General features: G+C 45.4%; 1 protein-coding gene across 13 annotated transcripts in view; it reads left to right on the top strand.

The window, feature by feature from the left end:
• Positions 1-12,090, top strand: part of TNIK (TRAF2 and NCK interacting kinase) — a 299,369-nt gene extending 287,279 nt beyond the window's left edge. For 12 of the 13 annotated variants that reach the window (XM_034782236.1, XM_034782229.1, XM_034782235.1 and 9 more), the window contains 4 exons: positions 2,404-2,553; positions 4,670-4,829; positions 5,429-5,568; positions 8,774-12,090. In XM_034782236.1, coding sequence (XP_034638127.1) covers positions 2,404-2,553; positions 4,670-4,829; positions 5,429-5,568; positions 8,774-8,857 — 534 coding nt within the window. In that variant the 3' untranslated portion in view covers positions 8,858-12,090. The remainder of the gene's footprint in view (positions 1-2,403; positions 2,554-4,669; positions 4,830-5,428; positions 5,569-8,773) is intronic. The other variant, XM_034782240.1, reaches the window with a different exon arrangement.
• Positions 12,091-23,016: the final 10,926 nt, after the last annotated feature.

The raw sequence follows: 23,016 nt of genomic DNA, 5'->3' as shown, positions 1-23,016 counted from the left end.
AGCAAATAGGACTTTTTCAGGGAGGGTGAGTGTGATCTGATACTGAATAAAGTGAAGTGGACTTCATATGAGGAATTAAGCAAAGTTAGGGCAGTCTTCACTAGAAGCACTACATTGGCACAGCTGTGCTGTTGTAGCACATCTGGTGAAGATGCTCTATGCCGATGGGCGAAAGCTCTCCTGTCAGCATAATAAACCACAAGAGGCGGTAGCTATGTCAGCAGGAGAAGTTCTCCCGCTGACAGCGCTGTCCACACTGGCGCGTAGGTTGGTGTAACTGATGTTGCTCAGGGGGTGGCTGAGCGACGTAAGTTATACCAAAGTAAGTGGTAGAGTAGACCCAGCCTTAGAAGGCAAGTTTTGAAGTTGTAGTTCAATTCTCCTGTGGCTGCTATTCGAATCTATCAACTAAATAGGCATCAGTGCCTTTCCACACCTGTTCAGGGATTCACAGGGACTGGAATTATGCAAATGCAGAGTGGCCCTCCCTTGCTTTGCCCTGCCCCACCCCACCCCAAATAGTTCATTCCTGTTCAGAGTCAGCATGAAAACCACTCAGACAGGATACAAATGGTCTCCCACCCTTGGTTCCTTTGCCCCCACACCAGCACAGGCTTTACATGGCACAGAGCACCTACTTTGGGTTGGAAGGGGGAATTCCTCCATATGTGTTGGCTGAAATACTCTCTCAAATAAAAATGATACTCCTCCATGATCCTGTTTAAAGGCCCAAGTTTTGGGGCTGTGTAGAGGCACCTGCGAAGAAAGAACTGTGTTCAGAATGGGGAGCACGGGGTGGAATTTGTCCAACCCACAGAAGATACCGTGCAGGAGAGGAGCTTGTGAGTCACATTTTGTTTAATGCGTACACCATCTGACCCTGCAGTAGCCCTGCACAGACCGCCTCTCTGCAAATGATTTGTGCATGCAGCAGAGGAATGTGGACTGGCTACTTCAAAGCCTATAAATATTGGCAGAGATTCGTGTTTTGTTTGTAGCGGTGAGGGTGTTTGCAGGTTGTGACCCTAAACTTCAAGTATCTCTGTAAGGAAAAGACAAAGGGAATTGAAGTGATTATTCTGAAGGGGTGATGGTGGAGCTTGATGTGGACACAGCAGCAAAATAAGGACAGACACATGCATGGAATTAAGCAGCAGGCTGCTACTTTTATTAAACTTTAACACAGGGGAAGGGGCATTACCTACCCATCACCCATACTCTCCTATACCCGGTATTTACTTGGTTCCAGTGCATGGGGTTACAGGGCTCCTTACCATATAACACATAACGTGGGGTAGGTTCTCCTCTGCCAATTGCCCCAGGACTCAGCTCTCTGAGTCCTAGAACCCTCCCCCCAGCAAGGGGAACAGAGGGGGCAGCTGGGTGGGGATCTCAGCCAGCGAGGGCCACAAGGTCTGACCTCCTCATGCAAAGGCCACAGGGTCCCACCCTATCACATGAGCCCAAGACCCGAACCCAAAAGCCCAGGTTTTTTACCTCTGGGAACTGTTCATTTTAGTCTCTTAACCACACTCGAAACCGGCCACAAGTCGCACTGAGTAAACAACTCCACCCAGTACCTCAGTTATGTACCATGCATGTTCCTACTCAACCCACTGTGGTTTGAAGGTGCTGTGAGGAAGGCAAAAACTCCCTGGTACTTTGCCAATAGGCCTAGGGGAGAAAAAATTCCTTCCTGACCCACCTAAACAGGTGATCGGCTAGACCCACAGCATCTGTCAGGCTGGGTTCCTATTCTTAGTTCGGATGGGTAGGGTGAGCTGCAGGAACAGAGATGAAAGAGATTCCACATGGCCCCCGTGCCAAGCTAAATTCTGGGAGCTGGGGAATGCTGTCCAATCAGCACCCCACTCCCCCAGCTGGCCAAAGGGTGCCAAAGACTCCCAAAGGGAGGAGCTACCTATTGTCCTTTGGCGAGTATCTCCCTCCCTTGCTATTGGAACGGTCTCCCTTTCACAGCTGGCCCCATCAAGTTCCCCCACCCTTTGGTGTGGGTGTGTGGCATACGCCGGTATCTTTACAGGGTGTCTTTCGAGCTTTCATTCCAGCTGTTGGATCCATATTTTCCAGTGATTGCTATCCCTGCATGGTGAAATGCAGCGTGTATGTAACATGTCAGACAGCCTGATTGTTCTAACAGGAAAGACAAACAATACAGCAGCACTTTGAAGCTTTTTGTAAGATATAGCAATACAAAAAGAGCCAGACTAGTGAATCTACGTAGACAGAGTGACCAACTAAGACCCTATGGGGCATCTGAGATGCAATAGGAATATCAATGACACATTTAATAAGAGACAAATGTGGTTTCATAACTGTAATGTGCTGCCAATAGTGGGCTTTGTTTGCACATCAGGAAACTGACTGAATGGATTTTAAAAGTCTTTTGCAGATCTCCAGCACAAACCGTTGCTTGTGGACCTCACAGTAGAAGAGGGTCAAAGATTGAAGGTTATCTTTGGATCGCACACTGGATTCCATGTGATCGATGTAGATTCGGGGAACTCTTATGATATCTATATACCATCTCACGTGAGTACACGGAGAAGCTGTGTTACTGTATGACTCGCATGATGAATAAAGTACATCCCAAACAAGGTTTGGAAGAGGGTTCGGCTGTTGGAAATTGTGGCTAATTACATGGCATCTTGCTGTGAGTACTAAAATCACTGGTAATGGCCTCTCTGACAAGCAGATGCGAGAGGGTGAGAGGTACCATACCCCAAGTTAATAAAGATAAAGGATCTGATTCTACAGACTTTACTTACATGGGGGCAAATTCAGCCCCGTGCCAAGCCTGCATAGTCAGGCTTAGTGCTGGCAAGTCCCATGGAAGGAAGAATCCTCCCACATACACCGACTAATAGTGGAGGCATTCCATAGCTTCTGTTTCCTTGCCAGGGGGATGGTTAATAGGGAACCAGGTTCTGCCCCAAAAAACAAAATGGGCACCCCAAGTAACTGGGCCTCATAGTGCTGATCCCTTGAGGGGAGTCCCAGATCCTGCCCTCCACCCCACTCCCTTGTGAAGTACAGTTTTCCCGAGTAAGGGCTGCAGGACTGGGCTGCAGGATCTTTACTGAATAAGCTGTGTTCAGAACTCTGTGTGTGGTTAATAGACAAAAATGGAGAGTTGAGTGAGACAAGACAATATGAGGTAAACGTGGCCTTTTCTGTACAGTCCTGGAAGCCGATTTTGCTGAACTATGGTAAGAATCTCTATCACATGGTTTCAGCTAAATTGGTTTAAGCACATTTTGTGAATAAGGCCAAAGCAGGACTGAACTGAGTTTACAAAACATACTTGGGTTAGGTTTAACTTGGGTTACGCTGGGGTTAGCTCTATTCATTGTACGCCCACACCTTGAATACTGCGTGCAGTTCTTGTTGTCCCATCTTATAAAAGATATACTGTATTAGAATTGAAAAAAGTACAGAGAAAGGCAACAAAAATGCTCTGGGGTACAGAATAGCTTTCATATGAGGAGAGATTAAAAAGACTGGGTCTGTTCATTTTAGAAAAGGGATGACTAAGGGGGGATATGATAGAAGTCTATAAAGTCATGAATGGTATGGAGAAAGTGAATAAGGAAGTGTAATTTACTCCTTTACATAACATAAGAACCAGGGGTCCAATGAAATTAATAGACAGCAAATTTAAAACAAACATAAGGAAGTACTTCTTCACACAACGCATAGTCAACCTGTGGAACTCACTGCCAGGGGATGTTGTGAAGGCCAAAAATATAAGTGGGTTCAAAAAAGAATTGGCTACGTTTGTGGAGGATAGGTCCCTCAATGGCTATTAGCTGAGATGGTCAGGGACGCAACCCTATTCTGTGAGTGTCCCTAAACCTCTGACTGCCAGAAGCTGAGATTGGTCGACAAGGGATGGATCACTCAATAATTGCCCAGTTCTGTTCATTCCTTCTGAAGCATCTGGCACTGCCCACTGTTGGAAGACCGGATAATAGGCTAGATGGACCATTGGTCTGACCTAGTATGGCCATTCTTATGTTTTTATGTTCTGGTATATAGTGTTTGAACAAATCATTGGAGAAACTGGGTCAGCTGGAACTATGTTTTAAATCAACATACGAATTCCCTTTCTGATCAGACTAGTGGCTCATCTAGGACAGTATCCATTGTCTGATAGTGCTGCCAGTGCCTGATACTTGACAGGAAAGTGGAGGAAATGCAGCCAAGTTAGCATGTTGCCTTAGCTACTGAAGATCAGAAATGTAAGAAAAGTAGCTGCATCCTAGTTTCTATCCTTCCTCCAAACAGGAGTTATTCAAGAAATGAGAATAATTCCTCCCCAGTTCTGTACCCAGTATTCTTAATTTCAGTTTCACTATAATTTGAACACAAGAGGTATTTAGTGGTCAATAGCAGTTGATATACGGTACTGTCAAATGTCCGACATCGTTTTCTGGGGGTGTAAATGTTGCAATCGCCTTATAATGGCTGAGGCTGTTTATCTTTGACACTTCAGACAGTTTGATGGTGGGATAAACATGACAAATTACTCTCTTTCGAGTCGATCCTTTAAATGCCCAGGCATAGCTGTTTAACAGGGTGGGATTTTCTTAGCCTTTTTTCCCCCTCTTTGATTTAATTCTGATTTGGGGGGTTATTTTAATCACAGATTCAGGGCAATATCACTCCTCACGCCATTGTCATCCTGCCGAAAACGGATGGGATGGAGATGCTCGTGTGCTATGAGGATGAAGGGGTGTATGTGAACACCTATGGACGGATCACTAAAGACGTGGTGCTGCAGTGGGGAGAAATGCCTACTTCTGTGGGTAGGTTAGCCCTTCCTCTTCTCCGTCGTCATTTACAAATGTCAAATAAGATGAGAAATAAAGGAAACTAAGATGGGGTCATTTGGGCACTTGCCAATCAAAGCAGACCGCTCTCACTTGATCATGGACCTAGTTGTTGTCCATTCATAGACTGGGCCTTGAGGACTCCCTATTTAAAGTCACTAGACTGGGGAGACAATGTGCTCCAGTGGAGAGGGCACCGGATGGGGAGTCAGGAGAACCTGAATTCTAAACTCCTGGCTGTACCACTGGCCTGCTGTGTGACCTTGGGCAAGTCTCTTCTCCTCTCAGTTCCTCTGTTTCCCCCATCTGTAAAATGGGGATAAGGATACTTTCCTCTTGTTAAAATGCTTTGAGCTCTATGGAGGAAAAAGCACTATATAAGAACCATTATTATTATTTATTATTTGAGTGCTTACTCTTGATGTGGCTGGCTTCTGCTACCTCTGGCAAACGGAGAGCTACTTGATTCCTCTAGACAGTCTTTGAATACTGATTGTTGAGAGCGGCTTTGCCCATTTTGTTATTAATAGCCTGCCAAATGTTTTTAATGCTCTTTTGGAAATTCCTTTTGACAGCCTACATTCATTCCAATCAAATAATGGGCTGGGGAGAAAAAGCTATTGAGATCCGTTCAGTGGAGACAGGACATTTGGATGGAGTATTTATGCACAAGCGAGCTCAAAGGTTAAAATTTCTATGTGAAAGAAATGATAAGGTAAGTCTGCCTCAGTGTGCATCAGTGCTTTACATCTTTAAGATACAACCAGCTACCTTGAGGTTTCAGATCTAGTTTGTCTTGAGGTTAATAAGTAATCAATCTGATGGTCTGCTTAATGCACACAACACACAAGCAAACCACTCCAAGTAATTCTCTTAAGTGGAGACAACCAGTAATGGGGAGAGGCCCTATATTGATTCAGCCTGAATTTCTCCTAAGTGGTGATGACAAAGCTACTTGAGGAGTCTGCTCAAAACCTAATGGGACCATTTGCCTATCTTTGATCAGCTGAAGCGGATCAGTTGTGTTTCCATTTACAGATTCTATTATAATGATTTTCTGCATAACCATTCCCCCATCCAGCAGAGTGAAAATGCTGCTGAAATAATACTCCAGTTCAAGCTGCCTCACCTAAACAATAGCCTGTACTCTAAAATATTGCATGGCCACAAATCAGTTCCATGAAATAAATCCATTTAGAATTTTGTCAGGTCAGTTACAGTTACACACACACACACACACATTACATTAAAAGAACATTATTAATGTTGCAAAGTCAAGTACTTAGAAATTAAGAAATGCCAGAATGAAGGTTGCCTATGCAATCTTCATTTGATCCCCTTGTGCATACGCATTATGATACAATCTTAATAATGTTCTTTGAATGTAGGTTTTTATGTGTAAATTCCTAGGTTTTTCAAAAAGCAAATTGATGAAGCAAAAATTCCATCATGTGACATCATATTGATACCCACTCATCAGCAGAGTTGAACTGTTTAGATCCACTGCACAGATCTCTGCCTCTTGGGCTAACAGAATAACTGGTAGCAGTAACAGGATGTCATCCTCTGTGTGGACCAGCACAAGGGAGGGATGAGAGACCATACTTGCCAAAGGGTTTCACAGGTGTATGCTAGCAGCAGAGGAATGTGAGACTCAGGAATCAGGAGTTACCTGCCAGGCTTTGGAGGGGAGTGCTCTCTAGTGGACACAGACTCTTCTACACATTTTCCCCAGACTTGATGACTTCTGCCCCATCCTCTCCAACGTGTCCTTGTCCCAATCCTGTCTGCTCATCCCTGGCTACTTTTCCTAACCCCGGGCTCCTTTCCCAGCCAGTCAGTTACTCTCTTTCTTCCCCCGACCCCTTCAGTTCCAATCTCACCAGACTCTTTGTCCCATTCTGCTCCTTTTCTTCCCCACTGCCCCGGCTTTTGTCCTCTTATGCATTTGCATCAGGCAGCTTCCCCTTCCACATTGCCTGGGTGCGAAAAGTGGGGTCACGGAGAGTACAGGAGAGAGAGAGGCTCCCTGTTCTCAGGCCCCGTGCCTAGCCCCATTCCAGCTGGAAGCAGCCATTACAGGGAACCTCCAGCTTTGCCTCTGCAGCCGTGGACTGGAGGGAGCATGCGGCGCTGCTTTGTGGGGATGACACATACCTAATCCACTCACACGTGGGAGCTGTGAAGAGATAGAGGATGCACAGTCTAGTTACACATGGGATCACTGAGGGGATGGGGCATGCTCAGTGAAGACAGAATTTTTAGAGATTTTTAGCGGCTAAAATCAAAAGTCTCTGCTGAGCATGTGCAAGCTGCGATTTTAACAAAGATGGCAACAGACACGTCCCTATTGTAAAGCCACCCCACTGCCAAATTTCAAATCCCGGATACGGAGCCTGGGGGTGCTAGAGCTGTTCAAAGAAAAGGTCACCAGCTTTTCTTTTTTTTTTAACATAGCAAAAGAACAGAATTTTCCCTAATTTCATTCTCAGAAACAGCTGAACAATTTGGCTGAATTTTTCCAAAAGGTTGACCTGAGGCAGACAACCAGCATGACAAATGTCAGGTCAAACAGCCTGGCAAAGTGGTAAACAATTGAAAACAAGGTCTTAACATGGGAAGCCCTGCCTATAATAAACTTGGCATTATGGAGCAATCCAACCCAAGCTCTCCTCTTTGGTACTGATAGCAAGTCAGGAAAGCCCCATACTTGTATTGACACCTACATTAATGATGATCTGGCTCGGTGGGTCATTCTCCAGTGGGTCTGATTGGCTCAGAATACAGCCAATACAGGGACAACCCGCCTGCTCAACTTTCCTTAGATGGTAGCACCAGTTCTCTCAGTTGATGTCCTAAGTGTTAGATTTCAGTTTCCTTGTACTAGTCTTGGAGAGTGTCCCTTTGCATATAGAAAATGTGGGAATGAAGAGTGTTGTCTTCTGCAGTGACTGACTTAGAGAGGTTGTGTTATATGATGGATTGAGACCACCCCGCCAGAAGAAAATTCTGCCAGGTTGTCACTCTTATGTCGTCTCGAGATACTAGCAAGGTGTAAGGTTCAAACTTAGTACTGTTTGTGGCATCCATCAACTCTTTTGCCCCCAGTAATGGCTTGCCTGGAGTAGTGCCTGCTTGTGAACCTTTCCAGCATCCTCCCACAGCTGCAGGTCTCTGTGGACAGTGGGGAGGAAAGTCTCTATCCCCCAGTGTTTGCTGGATGCTTCTGTAACCTTCACCCTTTGGGTGGGGATTGGAAGACTGGAGGGACTTGGACCCACAATTTCCTTCAAGTAAACAGTAGATTCCACTCATCACTGGGTGTTCCCCAGTCAACTCAAAAGTCTTTTCTGGTCAGGGACACATTGCTTCTGCCTCGGTGGCTGTCCCAGCTGTCTGGCTTGTAGTGAAGCTCCTCTTGTGCAGAGAGGCAGAGCTGCATCCTGCTCCCTCACCAGTCATTCCTGAACTAAGTCAGGTTCTCTCCTTCTCTTCTCCCTCCAGGCCTGGCGATAGCTGCAGGTATTGCAGGGTGGGGCTAACTGGGTACTCATTTATCCCTTCTCTGCTGGTGTGGTGTTTCTCTGCTCCATCACAGCCTCCTTGTACTGCAGTCACACTACCTGATAAACAGGATTAAAGTAGAACTTCACTGGAAACCAGGTGCCCTGTCTCCATTCAGCTCTCCTGAGAAAATAAAGAAAAAAATGAAGAGGGGGAACTGGTTGGCTCAAGGTATTGGTAATGGGATAAGGAACCTTCCATCTCTAGGTTGCTTGTTTGACTCTAGCTTGGGTCGTTAGTGACTAAAAGACATTTGGTGGCTGTTAAATCTAAAAAGCTGAAAAAACATGCAGTTAACTACTTGTTTGGTGTTGTTTTTTTTGTTTGTTTGTTTTGTCTTTTTCCTTCCCGTACAGGTATTTTTTGCATCAGTGAGATCTGGAGGAAGTAGCCAAGTTTTTTTCATGACCCTCAACAGAAATTCCATGATGAACTGGTAATAGAAGAATGCTTGACACTTACCTTCATGGCATTATTTCTAATTTAAAGGACATTAAACATGTGGACTAACACTCTAGAGGCAGATACGGAAAGCCTTGTGGAATACACCACTCCCCTACACACACTCTCACAATACAGTACACCTTCATTGTTGCAGTCTGGTAATGGAGAGAGAGGATTTGCTGGAGATCCCTAAGAATGCAATACAGTGTTTGGGGCACGTATGCACTTCAAAAGTAGGGAAAGAAACCTCTGATGGTCTCCTGATTAAGCTGTGTTATAGTGGGTTATGAATGTTTTTATTTTACTTTTTTTTTGTCCCCTACTTTGTAAGAATGGGGAAGAAAATAGTGTCAAAAAGTATGTTTTTAATTCTGTCTGCCTGCTAGCATCAAATATGTAGTTTGCTGTAAAGTTACTAATTCAAACTGGTGAAAGACAGCACAATAAATGTACCTTTTATCTTTGCGATGAAGGCCATAACCCATATAGCTAAGTAATTTGGGGAAATCTTTTGCCTTCACCAACATTTACATGTTGCTTTTGGCAGCAACAGCTTAATGGATTTTTAAAGAAGAGAAAAATAATAGTTTTTCCCCTCTTTTGGGAAATGGATTTTAAATGGCTAAACTACTAGCCTTAGACTAATAAAATCAACAACCATTTTTGTCAGTCGGTCAGTCCATATTTCTATATGGATCTTCACATAATGGTGTGTGTTGATAGAGAAAGTAGTGTCGTTTGTTGTTACTCCTGAAAAGGGTGTATTAGCATTTCTTTGCCCATGCTACATTATTCAAGAGGTCAGGGCAAAAGAATGGGATTGGACAAAGGCTGAGAGAAACACAAAGTCATTCAGGTGACAAATCTACTTGGAGGGATGCATGGATCCACTTGGATGACAGTGTTGTTAACTTAGGATCCAGTCATACTGAGAACTAATTGGGTGTGCTTAGCTGAATGATTGGGCCCCACTTAACAGTGATGCTGTGCATTCAGAACTGCCATGGAAGTCAGTGATAGCTAAGGGTGCCCAGCACCGATAAGGATTGTGGCCCCAGTGATAACATGGCTTCTGTTGACTTTGTCTCTTCTCCAGATATGAAGATTGGGATGGGCAAGTTAGAAGGTTCTGAGAGGCCAGTGTCCGCTCAGTGTAGGGGGGAGAGGGGATTAGCTACTAAACCAAGCCAAAAGGTGCATTGCACGGCTGAATTGTAAAGAATTTTTAAAAATAAGGTTTCTTGAGTGAAGATTCTGAAGCTATAATCACTTTCTGCCCCTCCTCCACTCCCCACGAATTATCCAACATACAGTGAACGACAACATCTGTGCAGAAATATGTATGTATTTAGTTCAGGTTGAATTGTGTCCTTATAAACTCTGCTCCACTGATTTAAATTTTAAGTGAGTATCTGGGATTTTTTTTCTCAATAGCTACAAGCATGGCTGCCTGTGGTATTAGGGTGTTGCATAACGAGATCTGTGTTGCTGTTTTTAACCTACCTCGTTTTGTTCGTTTTTGTTTTGTTTTTCATTTTGCTGTTCATTGCAGCACTGTTACCTCCGGGAACATGTAGAGAGCTCAACTGGCAATCTCTGATATTATATGTAATAATAATGACGCTATTAAAAAAACCAAATCAACAGTCGTGGGTCAAATCTGAATCCTTCACTGATTAAAAAAGAATCTCACACTCTGTCCCCCTGGCCCTGTAATGGACTGCACCATCCATTATTGTGCTGGTTGGCACTCATTTTGTTCAGAGTCATTTAAAATCGGTGGCTGGCCATACCATCAGTGAGAGCACAATAAAAATCAGACATCCGGGGCAAACGTATAGCAAGTTGGTGAAAATATGCTACTTCTGGCCTGTGGTTCTTAAAGTTTCATCATGGCGGCTCCGAAGGTTAGAGGCAGTTAAGTAAGGGAATCCAGGCAGCTTTACAGCTTCATTTCTGAGCCATTAAGGCACCAGGGTGCTGGTCTCAGTCAGAAAATAAAATAAATAATAAAATCCTAGTCAGATAACTTGATCTTTAGCTCAGTTCAAAGCACTATTCACGGCTGTTGGTTTGAGGGACTCTCTCTTCCAGAGGAAGGACCTGTGCAGGGCCAGTTGCTTCGGTGACCCAGACTGTCTGGCTGTGTATACGGTAGCCTGTTCATCTGAAATTTCCCACCGTTGCTAGCATCATTGGAGCTCCACCTATGGCAGGAATGGCAAGAGCTCTAATGCAGACAAGTTTCCAGGCAGCCACTGGCACGTTAGCCACTGCATTGTCATTTAGCCCTGGTCAGAGCACGTCTACACAACCTTGTGGGCATGATGCCAGTGGCTGCCAGCATTTTGTCTGAATTAGCCCTAACACCGTTGAAGCTGCAAGTGGTGGGAAATTCTAAAAATGGTAAACGCCAGCAAAGCTCGTAGTGCACGTTCCAGCAGGGACCTTGAAATCAGCAGCAGTACTTCACTGAGCACCCTGGAAACCACAGCAGAGCACTTACGAGTGCTCCTAAGTAACAGGCCTAGGCTTGCACATTCCTGTAGGGGTCTCCAAATCAACAGTAGAGAGACTTCAGGCTGTCAGCCACAGCAAAGCACTGTGGGTACTTTGAAAAGTGTCCTTAATTAAAGAGCAGGTATATAACTTCGGCTAGCTATAATTTCAACCTAGCGCTGCCACTGAGTGATCAGAAAAGGGCCTCCACTTTCAGTCCACATCTCCCACTACCACACGTACACACCCTTGTGCTTTGTATTGCAACGGATGTTTTATTTAGCAATAACTTTTCTGATTAAATTGAGCAACTGCTGTAGTTGTTAGATACTGGAATTAAAACGGAATCAGAGTAAGTCTCTTCACTGACAGTGATTGCCACCAGCTCTTTATATTTTCACTGTGACTACCTTAAACCAGAAGCTTCTTATTAATTTATGTTGCAAACTGATGACTTTTTTCCCCTAAAGTGTCATGTTCAGAATACACAGCTTTAAATGATTTTTTTTATTGTGGGTTTTTTGGGAACAGTTACGAAATAAAAGGGAATCATTGTGTTTAAACATAAGGTGGTTTGTGAATGTATTTTTTAAAAACCATACAGTCATTGAAACAAAATCATAAGAAACGATATTGATGCATTCTTGTTTACAGAGGATGTATGTGAACATAACATAGATCAAAAACATTTCTGGTGCCAACTACAATAAAACACATAACTTCAAACATCAAGCCATGCCTTTTATATTTTTGTACTAACCCTCTCCCCTGGGGTAATAACCATTAGCAAGTCACAGAGGCAAAATAAACCACACTCCTTCAAAGGCAGTTAGAGGCTCAATATTCTGCAACAAAACATAAGTCCTTAGAAAAATAAGATTCACCATAAAAGATCAAATCATTGACCCATCACGTCTGGTACCCTGACTGAGAAGAGTGTGGAAATATCTCCCTGGTGCCTGCAGCTCTCATTTATGCCTTGAACCAAGAGATTTTATTATCCCTCAATAGCATCCTAGGTGAAACCAACAAAAATGTGACCAACATTTCAGTCAGTGTTCAACAGACCTCTGCTATTGTAATATCAAACACTCAGCTGTTTTTAAAAGAGGTCATTTGTCCTTTTTTGCATAGCAGCTATTCAGTGAACACCCCTGGATTCCACACCTTCGTATCACTTGTGGATCCAGATAGTCCCTTGTTTAGAAGATAAAGTATGATAAGCAGACCAGCACATAATGCACCCTTGTGATAAAGCCTTCTATTATATTGGCATGCCAGATGCAAGGCTGTTCTTGCATTCAAACTCTCAGTTGCATTCAGGTCCATTATATTTGGCTCTTGTACAGCCATGAGCTTGATTCAGCCTGTGAAGACACTGGCTTCTCAAGAGACCCAGAAGGGGGATGTGACAGTACAAAGCACCTGCAGCAGTACCCTCCACCACTTCTGCCAGCGCAGCCCCAAAAGTATACATCGCTAGCCAGAGTCACTGGAGGTAGAGCTGTATCAATAGCTGATATCTTGGTTCACTGGTTGACCCAGAACATTGGGGGAGGGGGGCATTCATTTGGGGTTGACTAAAACAGAAAACCTTTGAATTTTTCAGCAAATCAAAAAAACTGAAGAAAAATTGTTTTGGGTTGAATACAATATTTGTTCAACTCAGAACAAAACATTTCATTGTCAAGTTTTAACCTTTTTAATAACATTGTAGTAACATTCAAAACTAACAGAAAATGTCAAAACAAAATATGACTTTTTTTCAGATTTGTTGGTGGGGAGGGGTAACTGAAACAATAGTGAATTCAACACAAATTTGCAAAATGTTTCAGTCAACCCAAATCTGCCATTTTCTGTAGGGAGGAAATAGTTTAGTCTGAAAAACTTCTTCCAGCTGTATCTGGGAGATGCCCTGATTTGGCATATCTCTGCACAAGCAGCCTCCATCGGCAGGGCTCTCAAAGGCGTCCTGACTCCCTTTAAATATGCTATCCCATGGCAGGAACACAAGAGGTACAGTTAGAGGTAGGGTAACACAAACACCCTTTGCCTACCCCGGGGTGCTGGCACAGAGGTGACTCAAGTCCTATACCTGTAAAACATAACCTTCCTGGTCCAGTTTTATTGACAGTACACAGTACTGCACTCGCTAGGTCAGGAAAGCACTAGCTACATTTTATATAAATATCTCTTCCTTTTTATATGGAAATTATTTTTTTCCCACCCTCTCAGAAATTGATTGAAGGTCACTGGAAAAATGACCATTCATTACAGTCCTTAGAACAGCATCATGTTGGCATTAAGGGCTGCTTATTTTATAGGGCTGTGTTCTGGTGTGTCCGGAAAGCCATACGGGCACATCTAGTAAAAGGCAGATGAACTAGTACTTGGGTAACAATTGAATCTATGCTACAGGGAGTTAGGACTTTCCAAGGCTGGTCCTTAATGTACTTTGCATTAACAGTTTATGTTGGAAAATCGTATTTCCTGACGGTAAAGACCATTCATTGTTCTCTAAAGGTATAATACTCAACACTTCTATGGCACTCTGCATCATCGCTGATGATGTAATCTTGATTATCACAACACTCCTGCATGGTAGGTGTTATCACCATGTTCGGTTTACATAAGGGGAAACTGAGACAGAGAGGTCAAGACATGCCCAGTTCCACACAGCAATTCAGTGGTAGAGCCACCTTAGAACTCAGAAGCTTCTGGGGCTCCCAGTCACGTGCTCACTCCATGAGACCCCCGAATCAGGTCCATTAAGCACATGTGCTGATCATTTCCTCAATCATTTCAGTTAGGGAGTGGGAGGCAAATATTAGGCTGCTACCTTTTTAATTAAAAATATTTTAATTTGCTAACCAAATTGGTGTGTTTACAGCATGTTTTCATGTTTGATTAGGAATACAATTAGTGAAGATTAAGCAGCTTTGTGTCCTCCAGTGTGACAGGTAGTTAGATGTAATTTCCAAAGCATTAATTTGCTTTTAATGTTTACATTAACAACGGGCCTAGGCAGCAAAGGCTGGATCCTGATTCGAAGGTTTCCTATGTTCAAAGAGCATTTGGATTTATGCCCATATTTACAATCTGTTACGCTTGAAAATCCATTTATAAAACCACAAGCCTGGAATCATCTGATCTCATTGAAGCTGGTGTAAAAGAGGAGTTAACTCCACTGAAGTTATTGGAGTTACACCACTATAGAGTTGGTGTAAATTAGATCAGAATCATGTTTTTAGACACATGTATGCAACTGCCAGAGCAAAGATCCTTTTAAGATGGAGACACTAATGTTTCTTCAGGAGCACAGGAGATGGGCAGTGTGAAAAAGATATCTCCCCCCTACCCCCCCCAAGCAACGCAAGTTACAATGACCTAAGCACTGTCCACACCGGCGCTATGTCAGTGTTTTTAGTGTAGATCTGCCCTCAATTTCATACTACTGGGGAGACATGAGTATCTCCATTCGTATGTGCTGAGAAGTGAATGCTTTGTTCTATTTCGTGGTTCTGCACCATTTATATACCCCATAGGCTGAGTAGTCCCTTTCCACTGATAAACCTCGATTGTGCTGGCTTCTGTCTTGCTCGTGAAGTTTCTTGAAATGTTTTCTGATTGCAATTCATGGTGAAAGAAAAAACAAAACGCAGCAGCTAACTGGCTTGTAAAATGAGATGTGTTGTACAAATCTCTCTGTATTGCTGATTTAAGTCTTTTGTTTACAGTGTTAATAGATATGTACAATTGCGAGGTGTATAACATTAACAAAAGGTGTTTCTTTTTCTGCAGTGATAAATATCGCCTGGTTATTTTTCTGTCTCAAACTCCCTAGTAAGTTCAAAACTGCTGTCAGTAGTTGCTCAAAGTGAAAACTCCCGTCACTGCAGATGGGCATAATGTTGATCCCTGTACATTCTGATTCTTTTTTGTTTAACTCGTCGTAGTAAAGATCTGATGTGAGTTTCTCAGCACCAACATTCACTCAAACTCTCTCAGGGTTGATTAAGACGGGCAACATATGCAGAGAGCCAGTGCATGCTGCATTAATAAGCTATGCATGCATGGTTTTATGCTGTACTGTAAGACATGCGGCTTCTGCAAAATGTATCTGTTTTACTGTACCCAGGTGTGCATTGGAACTGTAATACTCTTTTCAAGTACAAGTAGATTAAATGAAACACTGATTTAAGGGCACAAAGCTCCTCTCATTTAAGTTGATGGCAAAACTCATATTGACTTCAACAGGAAGAGGAGGGAGCCTGTATTAAGCATCCAGTCATGATAAAGAAAAGAGCCCTTTTAATTTAACTTGAAAGGTCTTTTCCCTGTATATCTGATTTGTAATTGGTTGATTTTCATTGAATGTGAGCATGCGGCAGCATTTAAGACTGGGTAGCGGCCTAAAACCAGTGATGATTTTGGAGAAGCTCTCCACATCTGAGCTGTGCTGAGTCAACAGGACAGATCGTTATCAGGGCAGACATCTCACTACTTATCCTGCAGTAGTGTCAAAAGGCTCTATCAGGATTGGGGCCCTATTGTGCTGGGCATTGGGCAACCGTAGAAAAGAGACCATGTTAGCCCAGAAGGCCATCATGAGGGCTCTGGTTCTGGATAGAAATGGGTCTCCTCTGAATCTCTGGCATCTCAGGAAATGCTGTGTGTTTATTATGCGTATTATCGTAGCTGTGGGAGCCCTAGTCATGGACCAGTACCCCATTGTGCTACGTGCTGTACTTTATTAATATGGGTGAGATTTAAAGTTTTCATTGGTATGGTTCATTTTCTTTAGTACCAGCACCTGATTTTCACCAAGTGGCTTCAGCTGCCTGCTGGGTTGAAGACCCTTGAATTCAGTTCATTCCTGAAAAGCTGCTGTAGATTTTAGACTCCTAATGAAGGGCCAGTCCTGCAATCATAGGTGGAATCACTAGGGGAGATAGTGAGACCCTGTCCTCCCTCCCCGACGTTGTTGATACCCCCCTCAGAATGGCTTCAGGACTTATACATTCTCACTCCTCAACTTCCTTTTATGTGGCTGTGCCTTTGTCTGCATTCCTTGCCTGCCCTATCTAGTGAAATTAGTAGGAGTTATGGGTGCACAAGGAAGGCAGGATAGGGCTCAGATGCTGTGTTTATATTTGGTTAAAATGCAATGAAATTTCATTGAGGGGACTATCCTCCAACCCTCCTGCAGGACTATTTGTCATCTGTCCATTCCTGTAAGGGGGATACATTGTAGTTCCATTTTCTTTGATCTTGTATTTTCCTTCTAAATTTAATAATTTTAAAAACAAAATTATGAATTGAACATAAAATGGTTTTCCCTTTGTTCTCATTTGCCTTGTCATGTGTCATTGGAGCTGTGAAAGGTGTGTAACTGCGGAAGCCTCAACATTGTGGCTTTAGGAATACACACACACACATACACACACGGACATAATCTGGAACCCCATGCCAGCCAATCAGAGCTGTCTGTCTGTTCATCCCGTGCTCATGGGTGTAGTTTATGCACTCTTACAGTCTAAGGGTATGTCTATACTTACCTCCGGGTTCGGCGGTAAGCAATCGATCTTCTGGGATCGATCCCGGAAGTGCTCGCAATCGATGCCGGTACTCCTGCTCTGCGAGAGGAGTATGCGGAGTCAACGGGGGAGCCTGCCTGCCGCGTGTGGACCTCTGGTAAATACCTTTAAGTTCAAACTAAGGTACTTCGACTTCAGCTACGTTATTCACGTAGCTGAAGTTGCGTATCTTAGTTGGAACTGGAGGGTTAGTGTGGACCAGCCCTAAGCCAGTTTATAACTAATATTCTTGTACAAAACAGGTCTGAGTTTGAACATATTTAGAATGATCCATATACTCTCCCCCCTCAATAAAAATTCCCACATTTTATATCCTTATTGTTTTATTGTCCAAGATATGTTTTTTGGTTGGCCAATGCCACCAGAATTAGAGTGCTACTGAGACCAGGGCTGCACTACAAACTTTGGTCCCTGCAAGTTATGTTGGCATAAAGCCACTGCAGTTAGTATATTGCTTGTGCACCTGCATACTTAGTTGCTTGCATTGGCGCTGCACCTGCTCATCAGGAGTGTTTGTGTCCATGCACATGGGAGCACCATGGGTAAGTATTCCAGAGTGAAACCTGCCACCCTCCAGCACACTGTCTTTTGGGACGTTTTGGTAATGCATGGTGAGGCAGAAACATTTTGTGCAGGAGTGACTGGGAGCAAGGGGTCAACTTCCCAGCATGCAACTGTTTCCACCCCATAATGTCATCTATATCCCATCATTTTTGTGCCTTTTTTTAAAAAATCCCATGAAACCCACACAACCTTCCTCGCTGTCTCCATCTCCGACAGAAGCATGGAGCCTGCACAGCTCTGCACTATTGTCATAAGCATTTAAGCACAGGGTGCTTAAGAAGAACCAAATCAGCCTGGAACATGACAATATCTTGGATGACAGATTGTTATGGGACATAGTAAGAACAAATTCAAGGTTTTTGGTGGCATTCATGGAGCATCTGCAGATGGTAGAGTGCTGCTTCTGAGCCCAAGAAGTGATCATTGACTGGTGGGATCACATCATAATGCAGATGTGGGAAGATGAACAACGGGCGCAGAACTTTTGGCTGGATCAGGCCACGTTTCTGGATCTGTGAGTCAAGATCATCCCAGCCGTCCAGCACCAGAACACCAAAATGAGAGCTGCCCTGACTGAAGAAGTGAGTGGTGATTGAACTGTGGAAACCTGCAACGCTGGATTGCTACCAGACAGTGGGAAATCATTTTGGAGTTGGAAGATCCACAATGGGGCAGTTGTCATGCAAGTGTGCAGGGGACATGGGACTGTGACTCTTGGCAATGTGCAGGACATAGTGGATGGATTTCCAGCAATGGGGTTCCTGAACTATAGAGGAGCAATAGACGGCGTGCATATCCCTATTTTGGCACCAGACCACCTTGCCACAGAGTACATCAACAGAAAGGGCTTCTTTACTATGGATATGCAAGTGTTGGTGAATCACCGGCGATGCTTCACCAACATCTATGTTGGCTGATCAGGGCAGGGGCTTGCCACCCGTATTTTTAAGAACACAGGACTGTTCAGAAAGCTGAAAGCAGGGATTTTCTCTCCCAAGTGGCGGATTATCATTGGTGATGTTGAAATGCCAATAATGATGCTGGGGGACCCAACCTATCCCTTTCTCCCATGCTGCACACCAGCCACCTCGACAGCACCAAGGAACGACTCAACTACTGGCTCCGCAGGTGCAGAATGACAGTTCAATGTACTTTTGGTAGATTGAAGGGATGCTGGTGTTGTTTACTCACAAAATTGGAGCTCAGTGAAAAAAACATCCCAAAGGTTATAGCTGCCTGCTGTATCCTGCATAATATCTGTGAAGCAAATGTGGCGGGGGGAGTTGCTGCTGTGGTGGAGGGCAGAGGTAGAGTGGCTGTCTGCTGAGTTTGAACAACCAGACACAAAGGCTATTAGAAGAGCTCAGCACAGAACTATATGGCTCAGGAAGGCTTTGAAAGAGCACTTTGAGTGTGCCACACTAGTGCGTTGTGGTGTACTCTGCTCTACTTGGCCCTGCAGTTTGGGGGCCTGTTAGGTACTGAGTGGTGCTTGGGGTACACCTGTGAATACAACACTGTCTGTGCACCTATTAATTTTGTGGTGCTTGCTGTACATTTATGATGATCGCACAGTGTTTGTCATTAATCCTGTGAGTTGTCACACTGTACATTAACAAGTCAGTGAGTGCTTTCCATACCGCCAGGCACTCTGCAGCCTACGTTGTGAACTAATAAAGATTCAGTATTTTCTAAATAGAATTTTATTCCATAACAAAAGCGTGAAAAAAATCTGTGCAATTTAAAAGCAAATTCATTAAAAACTTAATAAACTAATGGAACAGAACTTCAGTAGGGGAAAGAACATTCATTTCTATTTTACCTACACATACAGCAATCCATGGCTGTCACAGTGTATGTGAAGCAGTGGTTGTCTGTTATGTCCCCCAGTGTGGAGGAGTAGGGATAGGGATGCGCCCCTGATGTCATGTGGGAGCCAGGTGTGTAGGGAGGTGCTGTAATTCAGCTCTCTGTGGATTATCAAAGGGCGACGAGTCACTGATTGTTGAACCTGTTGGTCTACAAGAGGCTGCAGCATTATGTCCTGATGCATCTCCCTTTCCTTAGACTCTGGAGTCCCAGCAGGAATTCTCCTGTCTGCTTTTTGTCTCCATGCAGTCTACAATGTTCACCCTCCTGGCCCTTTGCTCATGGTCTGATGCAGAACTGGCTTGCAGGATCTCACTGAACATGTCATTCTGCATCCTTACCTGAGTCTGGCATTCTATGGGTCCGTAGAGGGACCCCCTCAAGGCCTCAGCTGCAGATAAAACACACAGAGGTACCATTGACAGTATAGTCACAACTGAAAATGGAAGTTAAGATTCAGAACGCCCTTCCCTTGCTCCCCTGAGGTTTTAAAAAAGACATGCTCATTGACACTTCTGCTTTGGAGTGCTTGTGTATGACACAATTCTTAGCACCAGCCATGGTGAATATGGCCAGCCAGGGTGAGAGAAATGAGAAGGGAATAGCTCGTTGCATAAAACTATGAGTATAGGGCAATGGCATTGAATTACTGGCATCATTTTCCACAGGCAGTGGTGATTTTAGCTGATATCTCACTCCTGAGGATGACAAAACACAGCTGCTGGTGGTATCTCAAAGCTGCTAGGGGCTTGTATGCTGCTCGCTTGTGTATTGCAATGGTGCCTGCCAAAGTTCGCACTGACTGGCATGGGAAAGTGTCCTACAGCGGAGGAAGAAATAAGACAGCCCTCCCTAGAAACTTCAGAAGAGGATTGCAGAGTATGAAAGTTTCATGGTGATTTCTCGGGAGGATTCAAGGGACATCCCTGTGTACATAAACAAACTGCTCTGCTTGGCCCCACCCTGCCTAACTCTACAGAGGAATGAAAGCCAGATAACAACTCTACCTCTGTTTGTTGTACTGCTGCCTCTTCTAGGGTGAGTAAATTAATGAAAAGTCAATAGCTGTGTCCTATTAAGTTGGGGGCAGCGCAACTGTAATGTAAAATAAATTTACACACTGACCGGAGGGTCCTTCCCCTGCATCGGGCTCTCCTGGGCTCAAATGCCAAGACTGACTGGACTTCTGGGGGAGTCTCAAATAGTTCCTGGCTTGAGGGATAACTGGACCCCCTGGTCGCATGTTCCACATCCTCCTCCACCTCCTCCTTCACCTCATCCTAACTGTACCCACCAGGGACCTGTGACTAGGGCTGATTGGAGATATCCACAGTGGTCTGTGGGGAGGTGTGGGGGTCTCCTACGACGAGCTGCATGCCATATTTGGCAAAGTGGCAAATCTGCAACTTGGCATTGGATTGACTGTTGGCCTCCCTGGCCCTCTGATATGCCTAGAGTGACCAGACATCCCGTTTTTTAAAGGGACAGTCCTGTATTTAAGCCCTCCTGCGGGTGTCCCGACTTTTTCTTAAAAACGAGCAAATTGTCCCATATTTTCTATCTCTTCCCTCCAACCCCCCCCATCAGTGCTGGCGGGTCCTGCTGCTGGTGGGATCCCTGCTCGCCAGCCACCCACCCACCAGTGGTGACTTGGGTTCCAGTGGCCAACGATGGGGGTGAGTGTGCAAGGCTGGTGGTGAGACAAAGCTGCAGTGCGAGGAGCCAGTGCCAGTCCGTCAGCACAGCCCCCACTGCATGTGAGCTCTTGGACAGCAGGGTCTCGCCCCCCTCCTATTTCCAGCCAGCACTAGCTGCGCGCTGTGAGCTACGGTGGTTGGTGAGTTCAGGCAGGTGCCAGGCAGTGGCCAGTTACATGTCGCCTCTGCTGCCCACCCATCGGCCCTTTTCGTGCTCCCTCTCCTGTCCTCTCCCTGCATTGCCCCTTCATCCCCCAGCCCCGCTGCTGTGCCATATCCCCATTGGTTGGGTGCGTCCCGCTCCCAGCGCTGTGCAGAGAACCACCCCCTGGTCAGAGCGCTCTGCTCACCAACAGCCTGGCCGACAGGCTCCTTCCCTCCCCAACTGCCTCTGGCTGGGCTGGCGCCCCAGGAAAGCCCAAGACCCTCTGGCCCGGAGCACTGGCCAGGAGGAGCCGAGCCCTGCATGTGCCAAAGCCCCACACAGCACTGCCACAGGGAAGCCTCTCCGACCCTCAGCTAAGCTGTGGAGTGGCGAGGCAGAGGGAAGTGATTTCCAGCCTGTTCACACCCCGGCCCTGCAGTATCCACAGCAGCCCCCCGCGAAGGGGCTTAGCACCCCCTTCACCCGCCCTCTCCCCCGCCCTGGGTCCTGCCCCTAGGGACTGTGGGGCTGCTCCATCCCCTAAGCACCCTCCTCTGCTGAGCCACCTCTCTGGCCCGGTTAGCTGAAGCCCCTGCAGTCAGGTTCCCTGAGCCCTGGTGCACAATGCATCCCTAGGGCTTAACCCCTTCCTGCCAACACTGTAGCCACAGGCGGCTGGGTTATGTCCGTGGCCTGGAGGTGTTATCTGCCTTTCGACACTGTGCAGGCAGGAAGGGACAAGCTGCTTCCAGACATGGGGAGGGGGGAAAGGAGGGGGAAGAGAGGAGTGCTGCAAAAGACATGGGCCAGGTCATCCCTCCCCCACACCCCCCACTCTCCTGTGGCTGGAAGCAGTTTCCGTCCTTTCCCCACCACACAGTGCCGAAAGGCTGCTGCAGGCCACAATCTGGTGTGAACCCTGGCAGAAATCCATGTCTCGGGAACATGTGGCACCAAGTACCAGGAGAGGCTGGTCCGTCCCAGTGGCCTAGCCAGGCATGGACGGCGGAGAGCGCCAGCCAGGGAGGGTCAGGTCAGTCATATTACTACGTAGTATTTCTTTTTAACTGGGGTTCAGTCAACTCAATGTTAATTTGAACGTTTGTACTGCATAGTTCGAATTGATTGCCGTTGAACTCGTTTGAATATGAGTAATTTTACCAGGCGTCCCGTATTCAGCATAGGTAAATATGGTCACCCTAGATATGCCTGACCCGGTTCCTTCACTTGCATGTCGAACTGCTGCTGGGCCCCGTCGTACTCCCTCTCCTGAATCCCCTGTGCAATCGGCTCATGGATGTCCACGTTTCTGTGGCTGGTCTGTAGCTGTGCATGCACAACCTATTCTCCCCTAGGCCCAGGAGATCCAATGTCTCCTGTCTGCTCCAAGCCGGAGCACGTCTGGAGTGTGTCACCAGTATTGTCAGCTGGGCAGTTGCACACAGCAATGGAGAGCTGCTAGATGTGCTAGCCAAGCGGGACAATCAGGAAAAGGCATTTCAAAAATTCACAGGGCTTTAAAGCAGAGGGGTGAGGGGGCCTTCCAGTCGTGGTGGCCCCTGGGCAGTGGAGTTCACAATTGTGACCAGAGCAGTCAGTGTCGGTCATGATGGGACAGCTGCTGGAGGACTGTTAGGGTCAACATAAGTGACAGTGTCCATACTCATGCTGTGTTGACCTCAGTACATCAACCATGGCTCAACATTGTTCCCAGAGGTGGTGTTATGGTGTTGCTGTAACAGGGAAATTACATTGGTGAGAGACAAATTCAAGTGTAGACACAC

Source organism: Trachemys scripta, chromosome 9 (assembly GCF_013100865.1).
Source record: "Trachemys scripta elegans isolate TJP31775 chromosome 9, CAS_Tse_1.0, whole genome shotgun sequence".
Lineage (NCBI taxonomy): Eukaryota > Metazoa > Chordata > Testudines > Emydidae > Trachemys > Trachemys scripta.
Note: the sequence above shows the minus strand (reverse complement) of the source record. Positions and strands in the feature narration are given on the sequence as shown.